We start from the raw sequence: 10,143 nt of genomic DNA on the forward strand, positions 1-10,143 counted from the left end.
TGGCTGGAAGTAGAAGATCAGATGGAAATGTGGAGAGAAGCAGACCTCAGGGAGATGATACCCTTCTCAGCTTTCTGCTCCCAACCCCACCAGCCTCCCACACCCTTAGACTGCGCAGCTGTGACAGGGAGTTTCTAGTGGATGCCATGTATGGCTGTGCCCCCACCCCATGGGCAGGCAGGGAAGTATCCCTGGATAACAAGTAGGGATGTAGAGTGAGCCAAGGGGGTCCTGCCACGCAGGGCTCGCACCCAGCCCAGCAGAGTCCCAGGGTGCTGTTAGCAGTTGCCTTAAGTGCCCCCACTCCAGGCAGACCTGTAGACCAAATCAGCTGCTGAGCTGAAAATTGGGCTTTCCAGAAGCTTCCCTACAGGCTTGGCTGGGGATTTCATTCTGCCCGAGGGAAGGTCCCTCAAGGGAAAGGGCTGGAGGCAAATCAGCTGCCGAGACCATGGTGGGGGAATGCGAAGTCATCCCCCAGATACCCCCAGTTCCCACTGGCTCAGCTCCCAGTGCCCACTGGACCTGCCTGGCTGGGTTGGCATCACCGCAGCATGAGGCTGACTCAGATGGACCACGCACATGGGAGCATCCACCCTTTGCCCATCAGTGTCACACCAGCAGCCCTGTGGGTGAGAACAAACCCAGCTTCACAGACCTCTTCCCTGCCTACCACTCTACATCCTCCCTAGTCCTTCCCTGTCCATGGCAGTTGCTGAAGCAGCCTGCCAATGAGATCCCACTTGCTTCCCCCTTTCCCAGAAGCAGCTACAGCAAACCAGCAGTTTAAACTGGGTGGAAGATGACCCCTCCTTCACTTTTGACTCCCTCTGCTTCAGAACAAGCAGCCCTGACAAGTTGGTGCCCCTCCAGAACCAAGCTGCCACCAGCCCTGGTTTAGGAGCCAAGCTGCAGGCAGACAAGAGCTGGGTGTTGCCAGCAGGACAGGGACACATCCATTCTTTTTGGGTGCCTTGGTCCAGTGTCCCTGTGCCCCCACATGCACTGCTGGGCTGCAGGAGCAGGGATGCAAGTGAAGCGAGGAAAGGGTTAACTCATTCTTGCCCTAAAGAACTCTGAGATTTATTTCACTGCCAGGGGGAATGTGATTAAGAACAAAAAATATAGAAATCATAATTAACTACAGCAGGCTGGAAGGCTTGGGGTGCTAGCAGCATGGACAGGGCGCTGTTGGCCCCCTGGGCTGGGACCCCCCAGGGAAAGGTGGTTTCTGGGCAGCCAAGCCAGGCTGGGGCAGGGGACAGTGGGTGGAGAGTGAGGAGGGCCCAGGGGACTGAGGGTCCTCAGTCCCCTTTGCCCAGTTTGTGCTGGGCACAAGCGCTGGGGAGGACCCCTCGACCCAAACAGGCCTCACCAGCTGACCCACGGAGGGGTGAAGCTCTCCTGTGCCACAGCTCAAGGGGCGGCAGGGGCTCACCTCCACCCCTCGCCCCAGGCCTCAGCTCACCCTGGCTGCCCAGGAGGGTGGGCAGAGCCACCAGGGCCCCTCAGCCCTGGGCATGGTGTTCCAGCCCTGCTCTACATGACAGGGAGGAGGCACCTGGGAAACTAGATCACTACGAAAATTTTTGCTTTTTAAAAACTACAACCAAAAACCATTTAAAAAAATAACAAAACCACCCCCCTCCCCCCACCCCAAAATCTAAAAAATCCTTTTTTTTGGGTCTTCCAGGAGAGTGGCTGGGGCTGGGCGCACATGGCTTCAAGGGGTGCAGTGGGGCAGGAGCAGCTGCCCCTAGGAGAGGTCAGAGGGGGGCCAGTGCTGCTGGGACCAGTAAGATCACATAACCGGGAAGGGCTGGGTGGGAGCAACTGTAGAGAGTGAGCAACAGGTTCCCAGCCCCTTGCACCCCAAAAAGCCCCACACAGCAGCCCAACGAGCGGAAGCAGGGCTTTGCCTGTGCCAGCCCAGGGCAAAGTGGGGGCTGCCAGACCACCTGCAGTGACCCCACAGCCCCCGGTTCAGTGGCCGCTGTTGCTCATGGAGAGCCCAGGCTGCAGCGCTTGTGGGAACATCTCAGCTTTGTGAAAGGTCGGCATGTAGATGGGAGGGGAGGGTGCCAGGCTGTAGCCCTGGGACGTCACTGGGATGGGCAGAGTGGGGGGCACCAGCGGCTGGTTCATGTCGTACATCATCCCATCTGCCTCGTTGCCGTAGGGCAGCAGCAGTCGTTTGCCTTTCTGACGCCGGTTGCAGAACCAGACCCGGACCACCTGCAGGGAGGGAGACAGAGATGGGTGAGGGGGTGACCCCAGGCACTCTGTGACATCTTGTCTGATGACAAGGAGACCCTTCTGCTGGTGGCACCTCCACAGCACCCCAAGTTGCCAGTGCAGCCCCCTCCCTGCCACACACCTCTTTCCTGGTCTGAGCCCTGATGGACTCCAGCCAGGAACACTTTTCCACTGCTTCCAGAGCTAAGAGATGAGAGGTAGAAAATGTTGAACAGGAAAGAAGATAATGAATTGAAAGAAAGGTTTCTCTCCAAAGGCCAGTGGCATTATCAGATGAAGCCAATATACATTTGTGACTGGAACTTGTGTATTGTTTGTAGGTTGTGTTTTGTTTGTCTTCTCGTGCATTTCCACTTCCAATGAAGAAAAAAAGTTTTCACTTTCCGTGTGGGTTCTTGGGGGCAAAAATCAGCTTCTTTAGAGGAGAATTAGTATAAAAGGATTACTTTCATACATTATGTGCATATAAACAAACACAGATGGGGTTTGTGTTGGGTCTGGGAATTATTTTTGTCCCGGTAAAGTTTTAAATACTCCATCTGTGAAGGAAAGTCTCCTCTGGAGCCAAGTGGGTTTTTTTCATACTGGTGAGCTATACCTCATAACTGCTCACTTCTGCTCTGAGACAAAGTATCAAACTCGCCTGATGCAGATGCTCAGGAGCTGCCGACATTTGGGCACCCACCCTTCCCACCCTCCCAACCTACGTCTTTATCCAGGTTGAGGTCCTCAGCAATCTGGGAGATCTCCTGGGGATTGGGCTTCACGCACTTGCGGAAGAAGCTCTCCAGTGTCCCCTTCACATTGGTCTCAATGCTGGTCCTGCGTTTTCTCTTCCGGGCTTGGGCCAGCACTTGCTCTGCATTGCACATCTGGGAACAAGAGAGGGAACATGTTGGTCACTGGATGGAAGAGTCTCCACCAGGCTCTGGGCACACGTGTGGCTGGCTGCAGAGCTCTGGGAACAGACTGTGTGACTGGGGCCATTCCCAGTATCCCAGCCCTGCCAGTAGCTGGTGTGGGGAGGCTGGACACATCTTCCCGCACCCCCGCCACATTCCCCAGGGAGCAGTAAGCTGCACATTGAGCCTATATGAGGTTCCAGCAGGACCTGGCTGCTCCAAGATGGGAGCTGCCATAATCACTAGGTGTCTGTGGGGGGATTGGGCTCCCCTCAGCTTGGCAGAAAGCAATACGCAGCGATATCCCCCCAAGCTGGACTGAAGCCATGCAGTGAGATGCTGCTGTGGCACAAAATACCTCCTGTTTCCCTCTTCTCTCCCCAAAGGCATGTTGGAAACGGAGAAGAATCTGTGGCTTGAGGGCTTGCAGGCGCAGGGTACCCCAGCTCCCACCCTCCCTGGCCTGTACCTCTTGCATGTTGTCCGTGTTCTCTGCCTCGTTGAGCCAGCGCTGCAACAGCGGTTTCAGCTTGCACATGTTCTTGAAGCTGAGCTGGAGCGCTTCAAAGCGGCAGATGGTTGTCTGGCTGAACATCTTCCCTGCACGGGCAGGGAGGGCAGGGCATCATGCACTGCGCAGCTGCCTCCATCTGCAGCTCCCCAGGATCTGCCACCCCCAAACCTCCCCTGTCCCTGGAAGACCAGGGAACAGATTCTTTTACTGCTTCAGCAGGGATTTAGCTATTGTATTAAACCAGTTCCCTGCTATCGAACCCTTCGAGCTCACCGCAGGGCTGGGCCCACCCCCCAACTCCCGCCCCGGGAGCCCCGGGGCTGGTGCTTGTCGGCTCTTTCGCAGGTCGTTAAGGAACAGAAGTCTCCATTGGGCCAGGTAATACCATCCCCCTCCCCAGCTTCTCCCTTCCCCCAAGCTGTGGGGGGAGAAGAGGGCCCTCCCCCGACCCTCTGCTGCCCCTCACCGTAGAGTGTGCCCAGGGCCAGCCCCACGTCGGCCTGGGTGAAGCCCAGCATGATGCGCTTGTGCTTGAGGTCCTTGGCGAATTGCTCCAGCTCTCCAGAGGTTGGCGCATCCTGGCAGGGACAGATAGACACTGAGAGGGGACAACTCGCGGCCAGGGGCTGCCAAGAGCGGGGTCTGTCGGGTTGACGAGGTCCCCGTGGGACGGGGACAGGGCAGAGGGAGGCTCAGCTGAGCCCTTGGCAGCACGGACATGCAATGGGACAAGTGCTCATGCGATGTGGTCCTTGGGCGATGGGATGGGCGACAGAGCGGTTTTTCCCAACCCCCGGACGAGGGACTCTGCTCAGGTACCACGAAGCACCTCCACCATGCCCCACACAGGACCCCCCCTCCCCCCCGACTACGAACACCGCCCAGATCAACCCACGCCGGCGCGGCGGCGGCCAAGAGTGGCACAATGAGCACCCAGACCTCCTGGTCTGCCTCAACACGCCCTGGGAATGTCCCCTTTATCCCCCAGCTCGCGGTCTTCTGGCCTGATCAGAGGCAGCACCGACGGCCACATTGGACCGACGGCCCCAGATTCGCCCCACTCCCACGCATCCCACCACACGACACCAAGACTCAGCTCTCCCGCGGCGTGGGCCACTTCGCCATGGCTCTGGGGCTAGGACAGCCCCTCGCCAACTGCTCTCCCGCCTGCGCCCGGTACAGGGAAAAGGCTCCCGCGAAGCTAGGGACCAAAGCGCCCGAGAGACGCGTGGGACTCAAGCTCCTCTTTGCCACCAGCAGGCTCTTTCCTTTTGGAAAGCGGTTACCCAGGCGCTTCCCACCTCCCTGCCGCGCAGTCTTCAGCCGCTGCGGTGGCAGTTTGAAGCCTTTTACCCAAGTTCCATTTTTCAGCACGGTTGTGGGTTTTCTAGGCGTTCCTCAAGTCACCGAGCCGCGGCTTATAATTCTAGGCGTAGATCAGCAGCGGGAAGCCCGGAATATCTCTCCCACGGGGCATTCTTTACCGTCCCGCAGCCGGGAAACACCACTCGTGACCACCCCCTACCCAGCGCGGCCGACTGCGGCCCGGGGACCCGCACCCATTGCGCGTGGGAGCTCCCGCAGCCACGGCCCGGAGGCAGCTGCGCAAACACACCCAATCCCCGCACAGACCAGCCCTGGCATCGGCCGCGCTGCTGCTCCCGGAGCGGGCTCGCGTTATGCCAAGATGAAAAAATATTAAAACCTAACCCAAACCACAGGTCCGGCCGTGCCGGTAAGCAGTGCTGCCGCCCCCCCGCCCTCATCTTAGGGCTGTCTCTGCTCCAGCAGCCGTGGGTGCCCATGGAGCTCCGGGAGCAGCGGCTCGGGACCGTGCAGCGCTGCCCCCAGTATCCCTCCGGAGCCGGCCTTCGACATCGCTACGCGGGGCGGCCCCGCCGCATCACGTGCCAGGGGCGACAGAACAAAGAGAAAACTGCCCCCCTAAGTCCCCAAACCCCCCTCTTTTACCCCAAAGCAGCCTCCCCGAGGCGCTCCCCGCTGAGAGGGTGACCGAGCCGGGGTGAGCCCTAGCGCCGTATCAGGGCTTCTCCCCGGGGGCACCCGACGGCAGGGCCGTACAGGAGGCACCGGCGGGGTCTCGGCGAGCCGCGGCTCTGGTCTCTATCCCGGCAGCGGTACCGGGCGGGGAGGAAAGCCGAGACATGTCGTGTGCGGGTGGCGGAAGGCCGCCCATCCCCATCCCGTCGGGTCTCACCTCCTCGCCGCTGTCGCTGGAGTGTCCGCCCTCGCTGGCGGCGCCGCTGGAGCTGCCGCTGCTGCCCAGCCCCGAGGGGCCGCCGGCGCCCGGCTGCAGCGCGGCGGGGCAGAGCTGGGGACCGGGGAAAGCAGGGGCGGCCGGGCCGGGGAAAGGCGGCCCAGGCAGGGCGGCGGGGCCGGGGGGCGCGGGGCCGGCCCAGGGCGGGGGCGGCCAGGCCGGGCCGCAGCAGGCGGCAGTGCGGGGCTCGGGCTCGGGCTGGCTGCAGGACCGGCTCGGGCGCGCCTCTGCCTTGGCAGGAGGCGCGGGGGCGGGCGGGGGCAGCCAGGCGCGGGCCGGCGGCGGGTCGCGGGCGGGCTCGGGTTCGGCGGCGGCGGCGAAGGGGAAGAAGAGCGGCTGGGCGGGCGCCCCGTCGAAGCCGGCACGGGGGAAGGGTGGGCCGCCGTCGGTCAGGAGGCCGAAGGGGGCGGCCGGCAGCCCCCCGTCCGGGCTGAACATGCTGCCCGCCGCCCTAGGGCTCCATGCGGGGGCTGCCGGCCGCTGCCTCCCTGCTGCGGCGCCGCTGGGGCCTCTGAGAGCGGCGGGGCCGGGCCGGGCCGAATGGAGATGGGCCCCGGCCCCATTGGGCCCCGCATCAGTGGGTCGGGCGTGAACTTGATCCCCCGGGGGGGCGGGGGGCACGGGGGGGAAGGTGCGGTGGGAGGGGGCAGCACCGGCCCACACCCTTGCCGCGGGAAGGTGGACGGGACGGCCCCGACGGGACAGGGAGAGGGGGAGGATACCGACCCTCCTGCGGAGCCTCGCACCTCTCCGGCCCCGCGCTGCTCGAGGAGGGACCCGCGACAGTGTTAGGGCAGCACCAGCCCCAGAGTCTCCCCACCTGGGAACCCCCTCAGCGCTATGGGGCCTGGGCAGGGAAAGGGATGGCTTTGGGGAGCTGCGGCGTCATGAACGGTGGCCAAGGGCTGATGTGAGGGCAGCCCACCTGCCCGCAACAGCTCCTTGTCCCCAGGACGGTGGACAGGTCCCAGGATGCCAGTGCCATCGTGCAGCAGCAGGGATGGCCCAGAGCTTGGCCATCACCTCTTGCCCCTCTTGATGCCTGGTCTTATCGACTGAGCCTTGTGGCTCCATGGCGAGCATGGACAGAGCTGGGTCTCCCTAGACCTTTCACACTCTCACTGTCCCTCTCCTCTTCCTCTTTCTGCAGAGAAAAGTTGTGGTGTGGAGGAGCATGTCTGAGCCTGAGACCCCAGAGCTCAGGGTGTGCTGCCAGGGAGGGAATTGCAGCCCAAGCTGTTGGCTCCACTGGCTCCACAATGGAGCATGCTCCATATTTTCTCTAAAGGACTTTCCCCTCGCACCGCCCTTCACAATGGCACTTTTGGGGGCAGCTCTAGGCTTTTCCCCCTTACTTCCCTCCTGGCTCAGCACTGGGAACTTCCCTGATCCCAGCACTGCCATCACATCAGCCTCTGGATATACCTGATGCCAGCTCCTGTGTGTGGGCAGACACCAGTGGTGTGGGCGCTCCTTGAATCCAGCTGGAGCAGGGTGAGGTGTGACCCCACTGCTGGCACCCCCTGACCCCAGCTGGAGCAGGGCAAGGAGCAACTCTGCTGCTGACAGTGGTCCCGACACTGCTGCCTGTTTATTAACCCGGATTACCGGGAGCTGCTGCTGTCTCGCACTGGAGATATGCCGAGGAGATAGGCTGGAACAGCCTCCCCCGCGGCGGGATGGGGATGAGGCTGTGAGGGGAACTAGGGGCAGGCGCTTGAGTGCTGGTTATGAAACACTTGCTTTGGCTCCCAAGACGGCTGGCACCCAGGGACTGGCACCCCAAGCCTCATATCTACTGCTGGCACACAGGGACTGGTGCTCGGGGTCTGGCATCCAGGAACTGGCACCAAGGGACTGGTACCCAGGGACTGACATGCAGGGACTGGCATTCAAGGACTGGTATCCACGGTGCCAGCAGCAGCCCCTGGCACTGCTGCATATTGGGGGAAGTTCAACAGCTAACCCTCCTAATGATATTCTTAGAAGGAAAAAAAAAGTGGCCAAATGGATGAACTGGAATGAATGTCTCTTTCTGACTCCTGGCAGGACATCAGGCTGCCCAACCTGGTTGTGTCAGGCTGCTCCGGGAGGGAGGGAAGCCCCAGGAAAATGAACGGATGGTGCTAAAAACCCTGTCAGTGGGGTTGCGTACCCTTTACTGAGCCCTGTGGCTGCAGGACCTGGGAGGCCTAATGTCCAGAGCTGGTGAGGCACCTTCCTGATCAGGGACTGAATTCGGTCGTGCCCAGGGGTGACCTGGACCCTGGGCTGTGCTGCCCGGAATGCTGGACCCAGTGCTGTGCAGGCAGGCCTGCCTGCTGCTGCCCGCTGCCCACTGCCTACCCCACTGCCAGCGGGCAGAGGAAATCTCTCTGCGGGACCCTGATGGCAGCCATCAGCCCTGCTCCTCCCGGACTCCTGCTGTGGCCCAGGGTTTCAGAAGCTCCTTGACCGGGCAGTAACTCCCCTTTCCTTTGATTTATTGTTCCCGGGCTGGACCCCCTCCTCCTGCCAACCTGCTCTTTCTCTCCATCCCCCCAGGAAGCCTCCCAGCCCTGCCTACCCCCCCTCCTCAAACGCATTCCTGCTCCTTTCATATACAGACGGAGGGGAAGGGAGACGTTGACTTTGAACCGGTCCCTTTGTAGGAGCGAGGCCCATTGTGGCGGTGATGGTTTTAGCTGGGGGATGTGGAGGGAGTCAGTGGGGTTTCTTGGTGTGTGTGTCCCCCCCTACATTTCAATGGGGTGATTTTGGGGGAGCTGTGTGAGCTGCCTGGTTATTGTGTGGGGTCACTGAGCACCAGTGGCCAACTGTCTCCTCTGCCTTATCCAGAGGAGAAGGATGGATGCATCCTTCCATCACCGCATGGCTGAACCTGCTGGTGCTCCAGGCTTGGCCAGGCTCTGTGGTCTAAGGCAGCTAGGGATCAATGAGATCCTATTAGGAAAAGGGGAACAGAAAGAAAGGCATCTGTTCTTCTGGCTCACTGAGATGGCAGCAGGCGGGATGGGGGGGGCAGAGATGCATCTCCCTTTGCTCCGCGTACTGGTGTGGCACTGGTGTGGCTTGGGGACAAGATTTTAAGAGAGTGGATGACCAGAGATGATGTTTTATTCATGGTCAGCCTACCCTTTCCTGTGGCAGGTGATGGAGAAGCCCTGTGCTGGGTCCCCCTGAGTTGCCCACTGAAGGCAATCACACCTCAGGGGGCTGCAGCCCTGCACATGCTGGGTCAGGGTCCCATGATGAAGGGGTCACCCTAGGACCTTCAAGGGAAGGGTGGGCAGGTGGTTCAGCTCCAGAAGCCCCATTTCTGCAGGAACACTGACCTGCTCCCTGTCAGTGCAGCTTGCTGGGCTGCAGCTGGCCTGGGTGGGCAGGTTGGAGTCGGTTCTTCCAAACCCGTCTGAGGGGAAAATCCCAGAGCCTCTTTACAAAGACCCTGGGCTTTCATTACAGTCACACCCTCACCACCACACTGCCGGAACACACCAGTGGGTCCTCTCTGCTGTGTTACAGCTGGGAAAACTGAGGGGCCTGAGCATGGACCCTGCACCCAGCCCCAGGGTGTCCTGGGATGTCTGCAGCACAGGTGCCCATGGCCCTGGACAAATGATCCTTCTGTGCTGGCACATGTTGTGGGGATGCAGATTCCCAGGGGATACAGGGCTCCTGCAACTGTTGTGCCTGGGGGTCTTCCCAGGAGGAACAGACAGGTTTTACTCCAAGCTAGAACTTCCCAAAAAGTCTGGATGTGCTCTGAGAGATTGGTGAGCTCTGAGAACAAAGGAAGGACAAATTTGGGGACCTCGGGAGAGGGGGTGGCAGGCTGTGTTTCCCCAGGATTGAGCCCTGGGGGGTCTCGGGTTATTTGGGGTGCGCGTCACCCACGGCTGCAGCTGGAGAACCGGTGAGAGAAGCATCCCGGCTGGGTGCTTTGGCGGTGAGTCAGCACCCACCTCCGGCTGCCGAAACCAGGAGAGATGGTATCAGCCTGATGGGGGGTGATCAAAGGAGCTCGGCTGCACACAATGCGGGGACGCGATAGCCCTTATCTGCCATTCCCGAGGTGCGAAGGTCCCTGGGAGCGAGGGGCGGAGGGGAGGATGGGTGCTCGGTGCTTCAGGGCTGGGTGCGGGGGCTCCCACCCGACTCTTCGCTGGGGAAACCTCTCCTGGCAAACACTG

General features: G+C 61.0%; 1 protein-coding gene across 1 annotated transcript; it reads right to left on the reverse strand.

Moving 5' to 3' along the window:
* Positions 1-1,655: 1,655 nt before the first annotated feature.
* LOC113977355 (POU domain, class 5, transcription factor 3-like) lies at positions 1,656-6,388 on the reverse strand. The gene is made up of 5 exons (XM_027703411.1): positions 5,891-6,388; positions 4,139-4,250; positions 3,628-3,758; positions 2,964-3,128; positions 1,656-2,235 (listed from the first exon to the last, which is right to left on the reverse strand). Exons 1-5 carry the CDS (start codon positions 6,386-6,388, stop codon positions 1,984-1,986), a joined length of 1,158 nt encoding a protein of 385 aa, XP_027559212.1. The 3' UTR covers positions 1,656-1,983.
* Between the last annotated feature and the right edge of the window lie 3,755 nt (positions 6,389-10,143).

This window comes from Neopelma chrysocephalum, unplaced genomic scaffold, assembly GCF_003984885.1.
Source record: "Neopelma chrysocephalum unplaced genomic scaffold, ASM398488v2 Primary Assembly neopelma1_226, whole genome shotgun sequence".
NCBI lineage: Eukaryota > Metazoa > Chordata > Aves > Passeriformes > Pipridae > Neopelma > Neopelma chrysocephalum.